The sequence below is a fragment of the Malaclemys terrapin genome, chromosome 13, assembly GCF_027887155.1.
Source record: "Malaclemys terrapin pileata isolate rMalTer1 chromosome 13, rMalTer1.hap1, whole genome shotgun sequence".
NCBI lineage: Eukaryota > Metazoa > Chordata > Testudines > Emydidae > Malaclemys > Malaclemys terrapin.
The window spans coordinates 2,053,001-2,073,873 of record NC_071517.1 but is presented as its reverse complement, the minus strand read 5'-3'; the positions used below and the strand labels follow the sequence as shown (position 1 = coordinate 2,073,873).

General features: G+C 47.6%; 1 protein-coding gene across 4 annotated transcripts in view; it reads right to left on the bottom strand.

Moving 5' to 3' along the window:
• The window catches only part of RNF213 (ring finger protein 213), an 85,718-nt gene that overhangs the window by 3,794 nt on the left and 61,051 nt on the right, over window positions 1-20,873 (bottom strand). For all 4 annotated transcript variants that reach the window (XM_054047502.1, XM_054047504.1, XM_054047503.1 and 1 more), the window contains 23 exons: window positions 20,483-20,583; window positions 19,711-19,893; window positions 18,921-19,090; window positions 17,648-17,750; window positions 16,371-16,485; window positions 15,756-15,966; window positions 14,508-14,701; window positions 13,869-13,991; window positions 12,601-12,711; window positions 11,788-12,030; window positions 10,677-10,758; window positions 10,177-10,211; window positions 9,173-9,267; window positions 8,177-8,336; window positions 6,919-7,099; window positions 5,860-5,954; window positions 4,854-5,105; window positions 3,194-3,326; window positions 2,199-2,282; window positions 1,403-1,583; window positions 1,053-1,254; window positions 796-873; window positions 224-421 (listed from right to left, as the gene is read on the bottom strand). In XM_054047502.1, coding sequence (XP_053903477.1) covers window positions 224-421; window positions 796-873; window positions 1,053-1,254; window positions 1,403-1,583; window positions 2,199-2,282; window positions 3,194-3,326; window positions 4,854-5,105; window positions 5,860-5,954; window positions 6,919-7,099; window positions 8,177-8,336; window positions 9,173-9,267; window positions 10,177-10,211; window positions 10,677-10,758; window positions 11,788-12,030; window positions 12,601-12,711; window positions 13,869-13,991; window positions 14,508-14,701; window positions 15,756-15,966; window positions 16,371-16,485; window positions 17,648-17,750; window positions 18,921-19,090; window positions 19,711-19,893; window positions 20,483-20,583 — 3,330 coding nt within the window. The remainder of the gene's footprint in view (window positions 1-223; window positions 422-795; window positions 874-1,052; window positions 1,255-1,402; window positions 1,584-2,198; window positions 2,283-3,193; window positions 3,327-4,853; window positions 5,106-5,859; window positions 5,955-6,918; window positions 7,100-8,176; window positions 8,337-9,172; window positions 9,268-10,176; window positions 10,212-10,676; window positions 10,759-11,787; window positions 12,031-12,600; window positions 12,712-13,868; window positions 13,992-14,507; window positions 14,702-15,755; window positions 15,967-16,370; window positions 16,486-17,647; window positions 17,751-18,920; window positions 19,091-19,710; window positions 19,894-20,482; window positions 20,584-20,873) is intronic.

Sequence of the window (20,873 nt, the reverse complement as noted above, 5' to 3'; positions counted from 1 at the left end):
CAGCTCTGCTGTCATTGTTACAAAGGGCTATCCAACACCACAAGCTGGCTGGCTGAGCCCTACCTCAACATGTGTGTGCGGGAAAGATGAAACCACTTGCCCTGGGGCATGTGGGGTCTTTAATACCAATTTTTAAAGCTGGGCTGTTGTTGGGCTTGGAGACCAGTCTGAATGGACGTGTTTATGAGTTTGTAGACTCAGGGAATCTGCTCACTCGACTCACCTTCAGTACATGAGGGCTTGTCTGATCCCCCATCTGCAAAATAACTTCAACGTAATGGGTCAGAAGCATATCTGGGTCCTCTCCAGCCATGGCCAGGAATCCCAGCGTGATTTCAGCAACTGACAGAGCTTCACAGACGTCATTGTAGGACTGCAGTTCCCCACTGATCATGTTGATCATAGAGTTGGGGAGGGAGTTCTGTAATTGGAGGAAACACAGAGTCATCACTTAGCATTCCTCATCATTCCCTTTCATTATGCAGTGAAGACCTGCGCCTCACAGGTGCCCAACCGGCTGGAGCCCCATATAACACAAAGTCTCCGAGTACAGGGAGCTGAAGATAAAGATGTTTACCTCCATTTCCTGAACCAGAATGTACTGAGGAGAGAACACTAGGTCTGTGTGCATTTAAGGCACAAAGGGTTAAAACATGAGGCACCGCTAAGTGTCCTCCTCGTGGGCCCCTATAACCCAAGAGGTGCATGTGGGAGGAGTGAATCCTGATTTGTATCCAGTTCGAAAGCCTCTGGTCACTTGCTTGTCCTGCTACTTCTTCCATCTCAGAGACTCACCTGATTGAGTTTGCTCTTGACGTCGTTAAACAGATGCTCATAATTCCGGTCATGTCTGTACACCAGGGTGGGTATTCCCTGTCGGGAGAGAGAGCACGGGCGTGAGATAAGGCCTGCAGGTTGTCCATCTTGGTGGAATGTATTTTGGTTGCCCCTGTTGTAGCACATGCCAGCTGCATAGCAGTGCAATGAACACCCACACTGGCTGAGCAGTGAGTTGTCTGCAAAAGGCTGCAACTGGCTCCCATCCTCCTTACCACTAGGGTGATGAGTGGCTTCCCCTGCAGGAACCTGCTGGTGACCTGCTGCTGGATCTTCTCCAGGTTGAACTCCTGCAGAGTCTCCCCACCTTTCTCCACGCTGTACTGGCAATTGGACAAGATCAGAGGGATCAGATCTCTCTCCACCTCATAACTGATCACATGCAGATCAGCCACCTCCGAAGGGCTGATGGAGTAGCTGTGGGAAAGGAGGAAGCTTCGTTACGTTACAGTCAGCGCTGCAGAGCGCGGAGCGGTCTTGACTCACTGCTGGGGGAAGAGGAGGCTGAGGGGACAGCCGGTAACAAAGAGAAGCAGCGGCGTCTCTAGCTGACACATTAACACACCTGTTGGCTTCCATTGTGTGTTTCTCCACGGTGTAGATGAAGTCATTGTGCAGGCTGATGAGGTAGCTGACCAAGGCCGTGGAGCACAGGCCCAGACCCTGTCTGCGTGGCAGGAGGGTCTCAAACTCGCTGTCTAGGGTCAAGTCAGCATCACAAAAGCCTGTGGGAAGCTTAATTTCACCTGCAAGAGGGCAGAGAAGCCTTTCACAACAGGCCCACAGCCACGGAGGCGGAGCTCCCTCTCCCGAGCTGGGACAGGGAGCTAGTCATTTGGCAGATTAGGACAGGGTGTACAATAGGAAGAGGGAGCCAGAGCACAGCTGTTTTTGCAGCTCATCCTAAGTATTAAGGGGTAGTGAGTAGGGGCAAGAGAGTATTGGAAGGGAAAACAAGTTCCCCTTTTGCACCCACACCATTCGTCAACCCCTAAATAAAATAAATTTATAAATTAATGGAGATATCCCATCTCCTAGAAATGGAAGGGACCTTGAAAGGTCATCAAGTCCAGCCCCCTGCCTTCACTAGCAGGACCAAGTACTGATTTTGCCCCAGATCCCTAAGTGGTCCCCTCAAGGATTGAACTCACAACCCTGGGTTTAGTAGGCCAATGCTCAAACCACTGAGCTATCCCTCCTTGATGTCTACAGTCAGCTTTCAGGTACATCTCTCTGCATCGGTGTTGGAAGGAACTTGGATTGCCAAAGGGTAATGAGGGCCAACCTTCCATCACTTGGTGTCGAGTTAGCTCCCAGTCCTGTCATTCCAGTAATGACAAGAGCGTACACAGCACACTCACCATTGGTATCTAACGATCTTCTCAATTTGTTCCACACAGACAGAAATGTGTTCACTCTGATTTGCCACAGATTCCTCATCTCATCTGAAGAACACAAAAACGAGGAATCCTTGAAACACCCTTTGCTGGCCTTCACAACACCTTTGAATCTCATAATACACAGGCTTTCCAAGTGCACTCCAGAACACTAGCTAGATGGTCAGAGGGTGTCAGCTCTCCTGGTATAGCAGCTTCTAAACAGCATAAAAGCTAAAGATACATTAAATACTTTCCTAACGTTACTTTTCCCTGTAAGCAATTGCTGTAGTTACCAGAGTGTGATCCATCCTGTCCACTGGGTGATTTTTGTATTAAAACGTGGTCCATGCTATGGAACAGTGCGAATCCCAGCCATCCGACACCATCACTTGAGCTTTCAGTAATTCATCCAGCATGGATCTCAAGCAAACCCTCCACATTCATGTGCTCATGTCCTCTCAAACTAGCCGATGACTCTTGGGCTATGTACACACTACAGCTACAGTCAGTATAAGTTAGGTCGCTCGGGTGTGAATAAGCCACCCCCGGAGCGACATAAGTTACAACGATGTAAGCGCCAGTGTGGACAGCGCTGTTGGCAGGAGAGATACTGCCACCCACGGGCCTGGAGTAATTAAATCGACCGGAGAGCTGTTTCCCGTCGGCTTAGAGCATCTGCACTAGCAGCGCTACAGCTACATTTGAGCAGCTGTGCCGCTGTTAGCTCTGTAGCGGAGCCATAGCCTTCTGCGCACCAGGAGCCAGGACGGCTGAGGGGTCAGGGTGTGTCATTCCCTTTAATGGGAGTCAGAGCTCAAACCGCAGCCTTTGCTTTCAAGCTTAGGAGATGTGTCCACTTGAAAACTTAACCTCCCAAAGTGTCAAGCCCTTCGCACGATTTGCCTGATGCACCGTGTGCACTTTTGTTAATTACAAACTGGAAATATTAAAATTGGACCATCCCATGCCAGTCTTACCTGAGTGGAATTTAGAGACAAAGTCTCGGATTGTGCGGTGTTCCACATCTGTAATATTCTGGAATCTTTTCACCAAGTCTCTCTGCAGAGCCAGGATGTCTGGTAAAAACTTAACCAGCCTCAGTTCAGCTTCCTAGAAAGGGGGAGAGGCACCAGGAGTGTGGTGTAGTTATCTGAAGGCAGATCATACTGGAGGTGCTGAGACTGCTCAAAGGGTTGGACAGGCTTGCAGAGGACACAGACTTGCAGCCTTGATGTGCGCTTTTATTTTAACTATTTCTGATTGGTTAATGACAAAAAGCACATGCTTTACACATGCCAAACTCACCGAGTGGACAATGCTTCTGTAAATAAAAATATGGAGAATGTCTTGAATTTGAGCATCCTCCTTGCAGAGGGGCTCAGGCTATTCCTTCTCCAGATCAGTCTGATTTTACTACATATGCCAATGAAGCAAGTACTTGGCTTGTTTTCAGGTGCCTTCCAGAGATGGGTGCTTTGTCACTGGGGGAGTCACCACTGTGGGCACTTGCGCCAGAGTCTGTAATATCCAGGCTGCCCGTTCAGTGAAGGACACAAAGAGAGGGGAGGAGGGGGGAAGAGTGGGAGGCTCTCTTAGGTAGTGATTCATATAGAGAGTGAAGGCACACTAGTGGCAATGAGAGAACAATGCCCAAACTGCACTTTCCTGCACGGAGACGTATTGAGGGATTTCCATTCTACATGAAGGAACCGCACAATTAGATTGCATGGGTTCCATGAGCAAATATTATTGTTATCAATGCAAGCGAAGAGTAATCTCATCTCGGGCTTTAGGACGTTACTTTTGGCCATATTTTTGAAAGCTTCTTGCTGACCCCTATGCAGACATGAGAAATGAAATCCGGATACTGCCCTTTTGCCTCTTGGCTGGGGACCCACGCCATCTCAAAAGACTTCTGCACAGCTGTCCTGGGAGCTGCTCCTGACGGCCACCTGGTAACTGAAACTGGTCCTGCATGCAGCAACTCATCCACTAAGTGGGTTTGAACACATACTCCACTATCCCACCTCTTGCACTGGCAATCTCTCTACTACTAACCCCTACATTGTCTTGGAACAAGCTGCCAGATGGCCTGCTTCATGCTATGCAGAGCTGTGTTCCACAGGGAAACAAAGGCTGACAGAACCCAGGTTGAGCTTAGGTGATGCAAGTAATGATCCCACAGTATCATTAACAGCTCAATTGTCCTTTCCTCTCTTCTCACATTTGCTCTCCTCACTCTTTAAAGGGAAATAACAGCTAACAAACCACAGTTTAATCTTCAACCAAAGAGAGGGTGGCTTTGGGAGACCAATTAGCTTCTGGTCCCTTGATGAATTTCACTTCACAGACACTAACACAAACTACCTTTATGCTTTATCTGTGATTTTAGAATATCAAAGTGCTCTTGATGCATACTGATGTACTTCAGTTTCTGACAAGTAGCTGACAGCAGTTTTCATTCTCAGATCAAAGTCCTCACATTCATAAATAGTTGAAAAGAAAGACAGACATGAAGCTGTCTGTTGGAGTTTCCCTTTTGTTAATGATGATGTGTTAGCCGAGGACTAGATCTCTGAACCTGCAGTCGCTCATCAGTGTGTCCTGAGACAGAGACATAGATCTTGGCACACTCACCTTCTGCAGGAACTTCCAGAGGATGGGCACAATGTCCTTGCCATCCTTCTGCTGGACCACATGTCCCAGGTACTCAACTGAGATCCTCTTCCTGCAGCTCCACATCCGGGAGCAATGCATGGTGCTGTCCTTGGGTAGCTGGGACAGGAAGGTCACGGGGTCACCGTACACTATTTTCGCCACTGGGTTGGAACAGATTCTCTCGTCCTCACTGATTTGTTTATTTAACTTTGTAAGTATTTTGTCCAGATCCTGCATTAAAAAGACCCAGTGTCAGAAACACAACCCTTTCCACTCACAAAACTGTTGAGGCGGACAGAGGAAAATGGAACAGTGGTGCCATAGAATTAAGTATAAGGATCACTTTGGAAAGGGGGGGGTGGACTTAGGAGCGAGAATATGCTGATGGTGGTAGTTCATCTATAAAGAGAATTTTGCAACAGCTTTGCCACATTTCCATGGTAGTTTAATGGCCAGTTACCATAGGAGGATGTCAAAACTGATGGGCTCATAGCCAGGGCATTTAACATCCATGCCAGGACAACCACTGATACTAGAAAATTATTCTCCACACTCTCACTCAACCCCAATGATCCCTAAAGTCCTCTGTTCCTTACATACTGCACCAGGAAAGGTCAGATGGGATTGACTCCATGCTACTAACTGGGCCTGACAATCCCTCCCAAAGCCAACAGATACTTCTACTTGTCTATCAGAATCCTCTACCGTCCCTTCTTGGTCCCAGATTCTACCTCTTGCCCAGGCAGAGTAAGGTAATTGTCCCAGGGAAGCTGTGCCGGGGAGTGGTTAGACAGCACAGATGAATGCTAACCTGCCTGCATTAGCAGTGCTTTTCAAAAGCATGGAGCAGAGTGGATTTATGGATTGGTGGGTCTGTACATCAGCACAGGTCTGGGCTGCAGTTCAGAATTCCAAGTGGTCTTTGGGCTGCTCAAGTTCATTTTTAGGTTAGCAGTCAGATACAGAAGGTCCAGTGGGATCTCACCTTTAATTCAGGAATAATAATGGTGTTTGCGACAATTCTTTCCCATTCATTTCGGTGCTCCTTAGTGGAGAGTGTGTCATCAAAGCGAACTGGCCCTGCAACAGGGGCATATATAGCGTGTTACATTTACAACGTGTCAGTGGAAAATGAACTTGGGGTTCCTTGAACTCCTAGGATTTCCCCGTGGGAACAGGACAGCCTTGTGAGTTGCAGTCAGTGTGTAATAAGCCACTTACACTTTCAGAAGTCCTAAGATCTAGGCAGGCATCCATGTTAAATGATCTCACTGGAGAGAAAATGCACGGCCAATTGAGCACTTTAATTCCCCCCCTGCCCTCCCCCACCACCTTTCAGTACTTAAGAAACTTTAATTCAGTCCCTCAATCCCATCTGAAGGGCGCTAAGACATTTCACAAATGTTCAAACATAAATACAGAGAAATGAAGTGACTTGTCCAACGTCAAACCATGAGTCGGTGGCAGCACAAAGACTAGAACTTGAGGAATCTTGGCTCCCAGTTCAGTGCTCTAGCCACTAAGACCATGCTCTTCCATATAAATAACCCCATAATAAAATCTGCTGCAAGACCTTGTGTCATGATGCAGACCTTCAAATTCTACTGAGAATGATCCTCAGTCATACCCTACTCCCTCTGACGGTTTCTTATTGTAGCTTAGAAGCTGGCATATAAACCATTACACCTGATCTGTTGAGGTTTATGCAACGGTTACATTCTTTGAGCAACTCAGCAGTTTCTGTAGCTGGAAATCCTTTCCGTACAGCATACCGTCAGTTATGCAATGGTTCCATTCAAAACTACCAAACCAGGTTAAACCCCAGCGCCCCGGGCAGTAGGAGAGATGATCAGTCAGATCAGCTGCTTGCAGGAATAGGAAATAGGTATCACTAAAGTTCAGGCTTTGCTGCTGCCAGTCTGAAATGCTTTGCCCAAGCTGGTGCTGTGCTATCAGTGGAGGAACCACACAACTGCTACACTTAGAATGACGACACTGTCCCCCTGCTGCCTTCCACATTCCATCCGAGCGCTCTTTTCCTTACACTGGTTCGGGTGCTGGTGGGGCTCCTTGAGGAGGCTGCACAGGATGAGATGAACTACATTGATGGTCTCATCGGCACTTTTTCCCAGAGTTTTTGTCAGCTGCTCCAGGTCCTTCTCAATGTGCTGCTGGAGGAAGCCTACTGGATCCTGCACTGGCGGCTTTATGATCCCTCGCAAAGACTTAAAGAACAACCAAAACAAGGCAAGGGTGAGAACAAGCAGCGTAAAACCCTAGTCTGATGCACGCAAAGTTACAACCCAGCATCTTTGAGTCTTAAATACGTCTTAGAGACGACCTACCCCTGGGACAGGACTATATGCAGGTATCTACACACACAAGGTTCAATCATTTATTCACTACAAACTTGGGGGAAGACAGAGCTGCCCTTAAGATACATTACAATGGAGGCTGTGGCAGAAACGTGACACCACTGTCTGGAAAATAGACTTTTGCTTTTCTGAAGGGTCCCAACAAATCACTGCAAAGTAGGATTCTTGCTTTCACCTCTCTTTGGGGAATGGACGGAACAACCCTTCTCTTTAATCCCCGTTTGTGACTGAAACGTACCAGACACACTGTGCTTGGAAGATGCACTATTTTTGAAACTGGGTTTTACCACTTGATGCATTTGTGAATTTTATTATTTTCACTTGTACAAATTTATTTACTCCTCATAACACAAGAACTAGGGGTCACCAAATGAAATTAACAGGCAGCAGGTTTAAAACAAACAAAAGGAAGTATTTCTTCACACAACGCACAGTCAACCTGTGGAACTCTTTGCCAGAGGATGCTGTGAAGGCCAAAACTATAAAAGGGTTCAAAAAAGAACTAGATGAGTTCCTGGAGGATAGGTCCATCAATAGCTATTAGCCAGGATGGGCAGGGACGGTGTCCCTAGCCTCTGTTTGCCAGAAGCTGGGGATGGGCGACAGGGGATGTATCACTTGATGATTACCTGTTCTGTTCATTCCCTGGGACACCTGGCACTGGCCACTGTCAGAAGACAGGATACTGGGCTAAATGGACCTTTGGTCTGACCCAATATGGCCACTTTTATGTTCTTAAATGAGAGAGAGCGTAAAGGTATGTTCCTACGACAGCAGCTTGTCTTGCCAGCATGCACTATTAAGAGCGGCTCTGGAAGCACTGAGAGGAAGCTGGAGGCTTTTCGCAGCACTGACTGTATAAGGAATCTTTCCGAATCTCCACATGGGACGTTACTCTGTTCAGTCAATGGGCATGGTTTCCAGTACCTGCGGATCTTTTGTGGCTCCCAGCAGCATTGCCAAGTGAGAGAACAAGCGAATCACAATGAAGACAACTGGGGACATCTCCCTCTCGGATGCTACCATTGCTTCTCTGTTTCTGGGATCCCCGAGCACGTGGCCAGTTTGAGTTCTGTCTGTGAAATTCCTGTATAGAATCATGCACAGTGAGTTTTCTGTCTTGATATGAAAAAACAAGAGAGAGGAGTAGAAACACAAATAGAATCTTTTCCATATCTAACGGCTATTGATCCCACGCTGCAATTTAAGGCTCTTCCACTGGAAAGGTGGTGAGAAAAGGCGGATCACTACAGATGGGTTTCACACTGCGATAACCCGATTCATTGACCTTGTTAGCTGGCACCTTCCACCCCACTCCACAGGGCATCTTCCCCTAAATGTATCTTCTATTAAGAGGTACCATGCAGCCACTGTTAGCTAAGAGTCAGGATTAGCTACTACATGCTAGGCAGGTCAGAAACCGCTGCTGTTAGCGCTAATGATCATAAAATTAGCACGTCCGGGCTGTAAATGCCAACCTGGCTGGGCAAGGGGCGAACTCATGAATCACAGCCCCTGAAGCGTTCTAATAGACTACATGTTCTGTGCAGGCTGGTCAGGTGCAGGATGGCAATCGAAGGTTGCCAAAGAAAATTCAGTTGATAATTCAACAGTAGTTAAGAACTGTACAGGAAAGAGAGTAACACACCAGCCGAGGATGACTAAGGAGATGAAAAGCAGAAGAACACTCAACTAACAAACCCTAACTTTTAGCTGGTCACGGCAGAACTAGACCTTAACTGGCCTCTGCGATCAGGTTAACCCCTTCACTACTGGTGGAACAACCGTCTGCGCTAGTAGCAGTTTTCAAGAGAACATTGATTCAGTTGAGACACCAGGATGGGGCACGTCTGTATAGCTTCTGGGGGGAATGTAAGGGTTACATAATTCAGCACTGAAAAAGTCAAAGTAGTTAAAACATACCGGACTCCCTGAAAGCCATGGACTGGAATGTGTTGTGAACCTCCGATCGGAGCATTGCAATCAACACACCGGCTCTGTTCCATGGGACGACCACACTGGCAAAGGGAGAAGAAGGGACAGATGAATGAATCCCAGACAGAGGCAAAGGAGCAGCATCTCAGACCCAGAGACATGGAGCGGATTCAGACTCTGAGGCACAGTCTTGGCTCTACTTAGTTCTAAGTCCAGGCCTCACACAGTGAGGTACCTGTCTGATGTGGGTTGTTGCTTTTACACAGGTACAACTGTGAAAAGATGGTTCAGGGCAATTGCACTTGTAGTTCCCCTCAGTAGTACAGCGAGGGCACTTCTGGCCTCCCCAGCCATCGCATCTCTTGGGTGGAAACACGTGTCTCTTGCCCTTCTGACCAGGGTATTTCCAGGCTGCAAAGTTCTCTAACTATCCTGTGATTTTCCCAGCAAAAGACAGACTGTCTAAGCATGCCTCCTTTGCTTCTCTCCTCAGAGATAGTACACAGTGTGTGATTACCACAGTTATACAAGTTAGCATGCAGCATCTGAAGAAGTGGGTATTTTACCCACGAAAGCTTATGCCCAAATAAATCTGTTAGTCTTTAAGGTGCCACCGGACTCCTTGTTGTTTCAATTCAATAAGGTTTGTCCAGGATATTGGGATATCTGTCAAACAAGATGGTTTAAAAAAAAAAAAAGGGTGAGGGGAGGGGGGGGGGGAGGGGGCATTTTACAGGCCTATGAAGAGAGAAGCAACTTCCCAACACTTGAATGCAACATGCAACTTGCTAACTGGAAAGCTCTTACTCACTGAAAGAGGCTGTATTACCACTTGGAGTACAGTAGCTGTTCCAACATTCCCCATGCAATGCTGTGATGGTTGCTCATACAGCTTGCTTGCATTTAACTTTGGGATGTAATTAAATAGCAAATAAAATATAGCATAGGCCGCTTTTAAAGAAATAACCCACCACCTGAGCCCAAACTCTTACCTCTCCAATAGTGCAGGGATGGCCATTTGGACACACTGTGAGACAAAGAAATCAACAGCATGGTACTGTGAGCAGGACAGAGGTGCATTTTTAAAACAAATAAAACCCACGCATTCCCCTCTGTGTGCACGCACAAACACACACACGCACGCACACAACCCGACAGCAAGAAATATACTTGCAGATCCAGATCTAGTGGAAAGAAGTAAAATTCTTGGAGCACAGAGGAATCGTATTAGCTGCCCACACAGAAGCCAGAGGTCATTCGGTCTCTCTGTTGACTATGTCTTATAAAGAAACTAGAGAGAAATCCCTGGGAAACTTTGCCACCGTATACTAACTGGGTTTTGTAAGCATGAAAAATACTATGAAGTTCCTCTTGGGCATCACATAAATACTCAACTCCTGCTCCATGGACACCTAGCTGAACTTTTTGGAACCGTTATTCTCAGGCAATGGCTCTTCCTACACTGCTGCCAAATCCACTCAGGGATACTTACCATACCAGTGCAGCTGCTTCATTCCCTCCCACTTCACAGCCTGAATCATCATATCTTCAGGCATTGTGGGCAGAAAAGAACTCTAAAAAATATTCCCAGGAATAAACACGTTACTACAGCAATGGCTTGGCAACGCACTTGTTTTCCAGTTAAATTAACATGAGAGAACATTAAGGCTGTGGCAGATTATCAACTGCTCATCAGTGCAAGGAAACAAGGAGAAAGTGAGAGGCAAAACAAGTGGTGAATTCTACTCAGAAGTAAGAAAACTTCATATTCGAATGGGCTGTGTTGCTGAGGAAGCAGCAGGCTCAACCCTGAGAAGGGAAGGGGGCATTACTCCATAATCCCTCCAGCCAATTGAAAAAGGTGGTTGACAGGCTACAGTGGGATTCCTGGCCAGTCTTCCCAGGCCAGGAAGGTAGGAGAAGCAGAATGGGGATGGTTTTAAGGCAGGGGTCACATTGGGGTTAAAAGAAAAACAAAGGTGGTGTTACTTTTCCAAGTGCCCACAAAAATATGGTCCACCTGTGAGACACCACTCCCAGTAGATTGGGCAGGTGATGATGCTCTCTGGGTTTCTTGAGCTTGGCTTCCCTTTTGTACCCTGCTGAACACTGCTAGGCTCCTTAAATCCTTCTTGATTAGGAGGTGGGGGAAAATTGGCACTCTCCCAAGCCCACTCGCTTGTGGGGCGATAACGAGCGGTCACTCAGACTAGATTGTGCAGATCTTCCCAGCGTGACCCTCCCACTCCTTTCCTGCATGCTTTGGATGAACCGTGGAATAATTAATAATCCAAGAGCTAGCACTGGGTATCCCAGTTAGTGCTCAGGGAGATGAATGGGACCCCTCAGATCTATTGGCTCAGAGTCTGGAAACACAGGCAGAAGTCACTGTATCAGTTAGCCTTGAAAACATGACACGAGAGTATCTCAACCTCTCAGCTAGATACTTTTTTTTAAAATGAAACTCAGGTGCTGGAGCGTAAGAAGGCAGCATGAAAGAGGTGCCAGCACTGATTCAGCCAGCACTAGCATGGACTGGCTGAATCCGAGGCCTGGGTTCAAGATTCGGATATAGGATGCCACAGACAGACCAGTTTCCTTACCTGCATGGTGGCAGGCGAGAAGGCCAGGTTCCTCAGGGGTTTGAGGACTCGATTCTGCCCACACAGTAAGAGGGCTGCAGTGTGAACGACTATTTCGATCAGTGCCCCGCTGGGGCTGAAGTTTTGCGGACTCACTGCCAGTGATGGGAGACTGTTTGTCACAAGAGATGCTGCAAACTGCTTCAGGGCTGCAGAATCCAGGGCTTTGGAGCGCTGGATGAACTTGTTCATAGCATCACATTGCTGAAGGCAAACGTTACAAAAGGGAAAATAAAGTACCCGACTGCCAACCAGATGAAAAGGTCCAGCAGCTCTTTATACACAATCTAGTGAAGCGTGATAACTGACTATCTATTTACTGGAGTTGGTCCTTCAATGTATGCAGACGAAGGATGGTTCAGTGGCTAGGCTAGGACAATGGCCTGAGATGTGAGAGATCAGGGTTTCAATTTCCTGCTCTGCCACAGACTTTGACACACCTTGGGCAAGCGACTTAGTCTCTGTCTCCATTCCCTACCTGTAACTATAGTACTTCCCTACTGAACAGGGGGTGTTAAGACTCTGACGTGCTCAGAAACTACAGTAAATAGGGTCCGATAGAGCCCTAGGTTAGATAGGGAGGAGGTTCCCCCCCCTTGGAAGACATTCAGATTTTTCTTCAGCTAATCCCTGCCAGATGCTCTCAGAACTGCATTTTGGGCAGAAGGGTAAAGGATGTTCTCTCACATCTGTGACCTAAAGCTTCTTCTCTCAGAAGGAAACAAGTTTGTTCCCTGACAGTCTACAAGTTTCCAATGGAGCAAGGTATCTCACCTTCTTTTTGGGGTGGAGGCTCGTGTTCTTGCATCCATACAGAGCAGTGAGTTCCCTGAAAATAGCCAAGAGCAGGTGCACAGCTTGTGCAGACCCAGAGCTGTTACATGCCTGAAAAACAAGAGAAACTGGTTATGCAGAGGATAAGGGGCTACATCTGGGCTACCTCAGCTGTCACTGCAATCTTCGCTCAGTAACAGACATGTACATTTCCCCTCAACCCTGACGTATGTCACTCTCCCATCATCACAGAAGGTGACAGGCAAAGGAAATGGCTATTCAAACTTGAGAAGGCATGGCATAACAAAAGCCACGGTCTTGGCCCAGCGTTCTCTGAGAAAGTCCCCCTCTGCAGAGGGAGCAGTTTATGTTTATGTGGATTTCCACCATTCCCTGTCAGAGCCTCAAAAGAACCTGCTTGCAGGGAAGTCCACTGACCTGAACACAATGTAAAAACTCACTGGGTATCTGAAACACCAGTCAAGCAGACCCTATTTCTAACCACCAGAAATATTTTCTGAACTTCCCTGGTCCAGCCAACCTGCCACTCGTCTGTTGCCCCAACTAGACAGTACCTACTTAACCCACACTGGAAGCTATTATTAACTGTTCATATTACTGTAGCATCCACAGGCTCCACTCACAACTGGGGCCCTGGAGGTGATGCACTAACAGGAAGACACAGGTCATTCCCCGAGCAGCTCACAATTAAGAAGAATGAGCAATGTATGAAGAGGTAGGGAAAAGGAGAAAATTAAACATATACAGTATCTGTCAGCATGTTTTACATGCACACCTACTTCACGACACGTGTATAGTTATTAAGTTTTGAAATTACGTAAGTATCAAAAGGCAGTGAACGGAAGCACAGCCTGCATGGAAAATCCACTTAGTCCCTCAGCCAGTTGGTTGCACGGCGCCTAAGCCTGTTATTCAAGAAGTGCTTCACAGAACATTTCTAAAAGGGGAGAGAGTGGTGGGGAGGATGATGTGACTGGTAAACAGCACTGGAGATGGGACAATCATCCAAATCTTGCATACAATGGGCGAGATGCATGTCAAGAGAACAAAGATCAGGCCCAGTTAAAAGCCATCAGAACACAGCAAGCAAAGAAAAATCTCCATCTCAGGCATGTGAGAGAGAGGGGAGGGAATGGCTAACAGCAAAGCATTAAGAGCTAAAATACTTGCCCTCTAAATCTCTCCAAAGGATCACTGTAAGTCCTACCCAAAGGGGAACATCTGTGCTAACTGGGGAGAAGAGTTACCTTCTGTGCTTCTGCAACGCCCTTCATCTTGCACTCAATCATTGCTTTTCCCACTGCATCACGCAGGACTCTGTAGTTCTCGCCACATACCAAGTACCGATCAATCTGACTAGGTTGGTCCCTCTGTAGCAACAAAGAACAAACAACCCACCCACACACAGTGTGAATACTGGGCAGACTTTAAGAATGTCACCTTACAAGAGGGAAACTGTTCCATAGAAGCATCCATGTTGTCTGTTGGGGGATGGGATTAATTTCTATTTTAACTAAAATGCTGTGTGCAGGGAGAAGGGCTCCGACTTCCCAGCTAGCGTGAGTGTTTGGTGTCGCCTCTTCCAGGCTGCTCGTCAGACAGGGAGGTTGGTTCTGCTTGGGATGTTACTGCTCTGGGAGCCAGGCTTTGACACAAGCAAAATAATGGCCTTTCTGCAGGTCAGAAGAAATTCCTCTCTTTGGAAGGCAGGGATACTGGAGTAGGTTACTCCCACCCGTACCTGCTCCAGCCCCGCATGACAGTACCAGAGCCACACACCATCAGACACATGAAAAAATGCAAATACAAGAAAAGCCAAGAGGAGGAAACAGCATTAGAAACATAAATTGTTAAGGAAAGGTGAGTCAGGGAGACGTTTGCTTTACCTGTTGTTGAATGATTTCCGCTGGGAATACCCAATGAAATTGACTTTCATCCGAAAGCTTCTGAGCAAACTCCATCCCATACTGGTTAGCCAGCTTTCGGACCAGGTAAACTCGGTACCAGTCATTCCCAGCCAGCCTGCAGAACCTCATTACTTTCTGAAGGTATTGCTGCTTGTCCACTGCCTTATCCCACTCTGTAAAAAGAATAAAAGTCAAAATTTCATATCTTGGTCAGCTGTTGCTGTCAAAACTGGCCACAGCATTGGGATCCATTTCCCTGATCTGATCCACTATTCGAGATCTTGGTAGCCCCTCCTTCTCAGATGTTCTTACCCAGGAATATACAGGGATCAAAATGCCCTTATCCTGTGGCTAGAGAATTCTTGATATGGGCATTTCTATGATGGAAAGCAAATGGTTTGCAAAGCTTTAGACTAAAGGGTAACATTGTCAAAAGCAGCTAACAGAGTTAGGGGTCTGATGCCTATTGACTTTCAGTGAGACTTCGGCTCCTCAGGGACCCAATCACTTTACCCCAAAACTAGATGGCAAAACTCCAGTGGAGCTAGGAAGAGACTAGAGGAACTTCAGTTATGTGACTTCATTTAAGTTTCATTAATAATTCTATCCTCAATGCGGAGATGATAAAATAAGTCTCCATTTCAAAGCCATGGTTTCTATTTAATTACTTTCCTCTGCAGGTTGCAGGGTACAGATTTGGCTATTCAATATAGGTTGGCTTCTGTGACAGGCTTGCCGATAGGAATACTTAGTTCGCAGCAAGCTGAGGTACAGACCTATCCCACACTAAGCGTCCATATGGCTCTTGTTGCCATACACTAAAAATTCCATGGTGCACTTTGATCTACCCCGCTTTGAAATGGGAGCAGATTACAGAGCACTTTTAGTGAGCAGCAGAAAGGTCTGCACAGACCCTTAGTGCAGGGTGGATTTACACACCAACTTGTCGCAAAGTGTTTGTACAGACACTCCTGAAAACTGCATGGTAAAGGGGCAGATACGGATCTAATGCAGCTTCTCAACCAAAGTCAGGAGTAAAAACAAAAGCTGTACAAAAAGAAGAGAAAAAGCAGGCAGGCGGATTTCCCTCCAGTGCACGTACTGGCGTGAGGCAGAGCGACGCAGAGGCATGGAACACGTCGCGCAAGTCCATCAGAGGGGCTTATAGCCTGGATTTAGCCTTTGACACATTAGCATTTTCACTGAGGGCAGCAGAGCCCAACTTGCCTTTAGGTCTCTGTGTTTCCAAGAGTAGCTCTGCAGCCCTATCCAGGCATAGCCGGACCCTGGCCACCCCCTGCAGGTACTCAATCGAGGACTCCCGAAGGGTTTCTTGGTTGTTCCTCTTCAGATAGCTCTCCAGAAAGCGTCCGTCTTCCCGCAGATGGTTGATTTGGTCTTCCTGAGCGCAGGCTCCAATCCTTTCGTACATCGAATCCTGCAAAGGGAAAAATCAGCGTGGTGCCCCAAACCCAACTGCTGGAGTTTAAGCCTTTCCTGGCCTGATCTAATCATGCTCAAACCACACCCAGCGTCCTGAAGCAGAGGAAGGGGATGCGAAAGCAGGGGAGCTCATGGAATGCTGCAGCACAAGCCTTCTCTGGAGATCTGACAAAGCAGGAGCGGCTGCTGCCGCACAGAGCCATGGTTTTAACATTCTCTCGCTCTCGCCCTTTCTAGGCGGATAAGACTCCTTCCCACATAGTCAGCGTGTGTGCTCGAGTGCAGCCAGGATTACAGAAAAAGCCCGTATTCTTGAAACATTGCTAGATGGATTCTATTGGGCCAGGACATCCCCACGCAGCACCTCTGACATGAAGGAGATGGGGCAAGCAGACCTACCTCCAAACAATTGACAAAAAGGGTGTAAAGTTCTGTCTTGTCATCTTTGTCCAGGATCTGGCACTGCTCTACCTGCACCAGGTAATCCTGCAGGTAGACTTTCACATCACTGAAGCTATGAAACAGAGAAACCTCCTCTTACCAACTGCTGCAACGCTGATGGCTACTAATCGTTATTTAGAACATAAATTGCAAATTCTGTCCACATGGCAGAGAAGTTCACTTCAGGTCCAGCTGAGAGGGAAGCAGAAGTCAAGGCAGGTCATAGCTGGAGTCACATGGGACCTCTGATCCACCAAAAGGCTATCATGGTGATAAGAACCAGTGCTATGGGCAACAATGTTGTCTCATCACACCCCAGCATGGTCCTATATAACCTCTATCATCCTATGCTCTGAGAGCCAGTAGGCTCTGAATGCTGGCCAGGTAACATGGGAACTTAATTCAGCTTCCAAATGAAACGGAGAAATTCTATGCTGTGTTTCCTTTGCCATTTCCGGAGGCACTCTCACATCCTCCTTTAAATGAGACCCTCAACCATAGAAGAAACACAAATACATAGTACGCAAGGACTGACGTCTGTACAAAGAAAAGCCCTCTCACTTTCTATTCTGAATCTAGCACTGGAGAAACCAGCACATCCACCATTTGTGGGAATTCCTCCTCTGTATGTGGCTCACGCAGTGCCACACTGGAGTGGCCAAAAGTGGGTTACTATACACAGAGACACCGATAATTACACTTCTGAAGCCTCGGACGTGCTTACTTAATCAAAAGGCAGCTTTTCTGGATGGGACAGTCTCTTTATGTGACAAGTGTACAGTACAGAGTGAGTAATTTAAACACAAAACCCCTCACATTATATAGTTAGAAAATTAAAGATTTATAAAATATTCATTTGCCAGTGTTCTGAGTGTTCTTTGTGCATCAGTGTGTCAGCTTCATTCTTTAGCTTTCCTAAGAGTTCTCTCACATATAGGCGAGGAGTAGCTCCCAATTAGCTCACATATGGGTCAGGACTGGATGGATACATATTCTCAAATGTAGGGCACAAAAAGATACTGCACACTCACAAATACACCCCCACCCAACACTGGCGCTGATGCAGAAGTAAAGATTGGTTTTCACAGGACGAGGTTCAAATCTCAGAACTTGGCTAAAATTCTCCCTCATTCTGTGAGTAGTACATAATGGAAGAGCAGGGAGAGAAGCTTGCTGAAGAGGTTAAGGATGGCATGTAACCCACGCTCACCCATCAGCTTTTTGGCTGAACTTACCTGTATTTCAAAAGCAGCTTCAGCACCACTGAGCGGATGATAGGAGTCTTATCCACCACGTCATCAAATGGGGACAGCAATTTCGTGTATACAGTGCGGGGATCTGAATACAGAGGGAAAATTGACTCATGGGCTATGGCAGGGGTTCTCACAACACAGTTTTTGGTGGCCTCAGAGTGCAGCCACCACCGCTTGCTGGTGACCGCTCTGACCATTTTTCCTAAAATACTTAATTAATTTTAGGAAAAACAAACAAATATGCACACACGCACACGTCCAAATCGTCATTTATTTATGTTGGGGTTGGTTTTTTTTTTTGTTTTTTTTGCAGACTCAGTAATAAAAATAATTTACAGTTGTCTCTATTCTGTACTGGACCTAAACAGAACAGAAACAAATAAGGTGCTTTGTATGTTTGTCTTTTCTGTTGTTGTTTCTTTTGCTTTCTTGGTTGCTTTTTTAAGACTTGCTAGGTTGTAAGTCTGTTTCTGTGAAAAGTGATATTTGTATGTTTGTTAACAATGGGGGGTGGTGGATGGGGGCCAGGGGAGAGTGGGGGGGGACAGGGGAGACTGGGGGAGGAGGGGGGGGAGCCCAGGGACGGGAGTCCTGCAGCTGCACAGTCAGGGACCAGAGCCCTGCGACCAGGGCCAGAGGATGCAGCAGGGACCAGGAGCATTGGGGGGTGGGGGGAGAGGGGGGTGAGCCCGTCACCCATTGCCACACGGCAGGGGGATGGAGCATGTGGCCAAAACCTGGGGCCAGAGGTCACAGCGAGGGCCAGGGTGATGGGAGGGAGGGGGGAGCCCAGGGACTGGAGCACGGCAGCCACGTGACCGGGGCTGGATTCTGTGGCCTCACGGCTGGAACCTCAAACCCTGCAGCTGGGGGACGGAGCCCGCTGCTGCACAGAGGCCCATGGTTGGAGCCCGTGGCCGGAGCCTGAAGCCCTGCAGCTGGGGGACAGAGCCCGCTGCCGCACAGCTGGAACCTGCCGCCTGCCACCCCAGGGCTGGAGCCTGACCCCGCTGCCCCCAGAAGGGTGGGAAACTCACTAGCTGCCTGCTCCTCTGGCGTTTGTGGCTCCAGAAGAGGGCAGGGCCCAACCCCTGCTGGCGGCTCGTGGGGGGGGGAGGGGGAGAGGGCACAGCTTCGGAGGCTGTGGCCACATAAAAAGCCCCCGGTGGCTGCATTTGAGAAACACTGGGCTAGCAAGAAGCAGGAGAACAGATTCAATCAGGTTGTTGGCACAGGCAGGAGGCACTGAGCTTACTTGTTGGGCCTATTCTCAAAGGCTGCCGGTGAACAAACAGCAGTTTGAGCAGCTCCTGGATCACCGCTTTCTCTGGGGGTTCGTTATCTTTGAAACACATGGTGGAAACCAGGTCTATGAAGAAGCTATTGCACATCTGACGGAACTGGGCATTCCTCTTTATTGCAACGCTGAGGAAACGGTGGGGGAAAAAAATCATTAAGGTAGCCAGACAACTGCCGAACCAGTTACATTGCATGGCACTGCTACAGAGGTCCAACTAGATGATCTAGTGATTCCTTCTGGCCTCAAACTCTATGCCTGACACTGTGGATAAAGCTCAGATGCCCATAGTCAACAGGGTGATTTTATCAGCAGAACGAGACTCTATATCGACAACCAGTTTTAACGAGGCATTATTACAAGGCATTTCTCAGAGCTATTATTTATGAAGACTGTATCCCACTGCCATTTGTGCTCTTATTGCCAGCGACTCAGGACACTGTTACCGCTGACTTCTTGCTAAGAAGCAGAAAACAGTGACCCAAGATAGGAATAGTTTAATCACTTGATTCATGCACTTTGCTATACAGAGTATCTGAAACTTCTCAAATGGAATGAGGGAACTTCCTCGCCATACCTTTAAACACAGGGCAGAGGGGAAATACCGGAGACCAGCATAATTTATCCTACCAACTTTTCCGGTACGTAGACCTTCAGTGCTGAGGGTCAGGGTCTCCCAACACAACTAGCTAATTATCTCCTGCTGCAGGGTTAGTGGCACAGGGTTGTCATAGGAAGGATGGAATACCTGAGCTCCTGGGAGATGGTTATACTATAGTCATCTGGCAGGTTAACTTTGCAGTATGGACAGAACATCTGCCCCGGTGTCAGCCACTGTTTGATGCAACTCTGACAGAAGACATGATCACAAGGCAGGTTGACTGGATCCTTAGGGTCTTCCAAGCAGATCGGACATGGCTTCAGACCATATCTGTAATCCAATCAACACAATTAAACCCAAGCACTCAAGCTACAGGCCTAAAGAGTCTTCTACTGCGACTCAGATTAAGGATCAGAAGAGGGAACCTGGGTCACTGGTACGTCTCTCAAGGTCAGGGAAGAGAATAAGGCAGGAGTGGGCCAGCCGGGGGCTAGCCTCCCCAAGCCCACGGTTCACCTGCTGCCCATGGTCACTAGTTACATTAAGGATAAATTTGGCCCATTGTACCTTATTCCTACAACAGCAGCAAATTTCATTCATTCAATCTATGTGGAAGCTCTTAGGCTCATGAGTGAGCCGCCTCGTGCTTGCTGAAGGAAGTGGGAAGTAACAAGAGGCTACACGAAAGTCAGCCTAGTGCATAATAATATGTTGAAAACACACTTGGGAAAAATACATGCTCTGTAGGGACTCCTATCTCCCAAGGCTCAGCCTGGGTCAATGTTCTCCCCACCCCGAGTCCACACGCTCTGCATGCTACACTATCTGTTCCAGGCTCAATGCAAGACACTGAAATGTTTAGTGTAAACCTACACACACACACACGCTTTTAGGAACATGCCCATCCCAATGACCTTACTTGCAAATAGTTGCGTTGGCTTCCTCCTTACATTGGCACAGCACTTTCATCACGGCATTGAACGTTTTATGAGTCTTGATGTCCGAGTCCCACTGCAGACACTGGAAGGGAGGGCAACAATCAGTGACTCTACTTTGCTGCTTTAGATGGAGATTTCCAGAGACAGGAGACGCCAAAGGAAGGAAAACCCCTCCAATGCAGCCAGCACTGCCCATATGGATTTGTTCACATTAGCACAACCGTCGATCACCACCCTTTACGGTACAGGGAAAAGCAACTGGCTTGACAGTTCTTGAGAGCAGTCAGGGGCCTCGGACGCTGCAGTAGCTGTGGGAGCCGGGGACAGGGTGGCCTTTCAAGCACCACTCTTGTGTGGCTCCCCTCTGGGTGC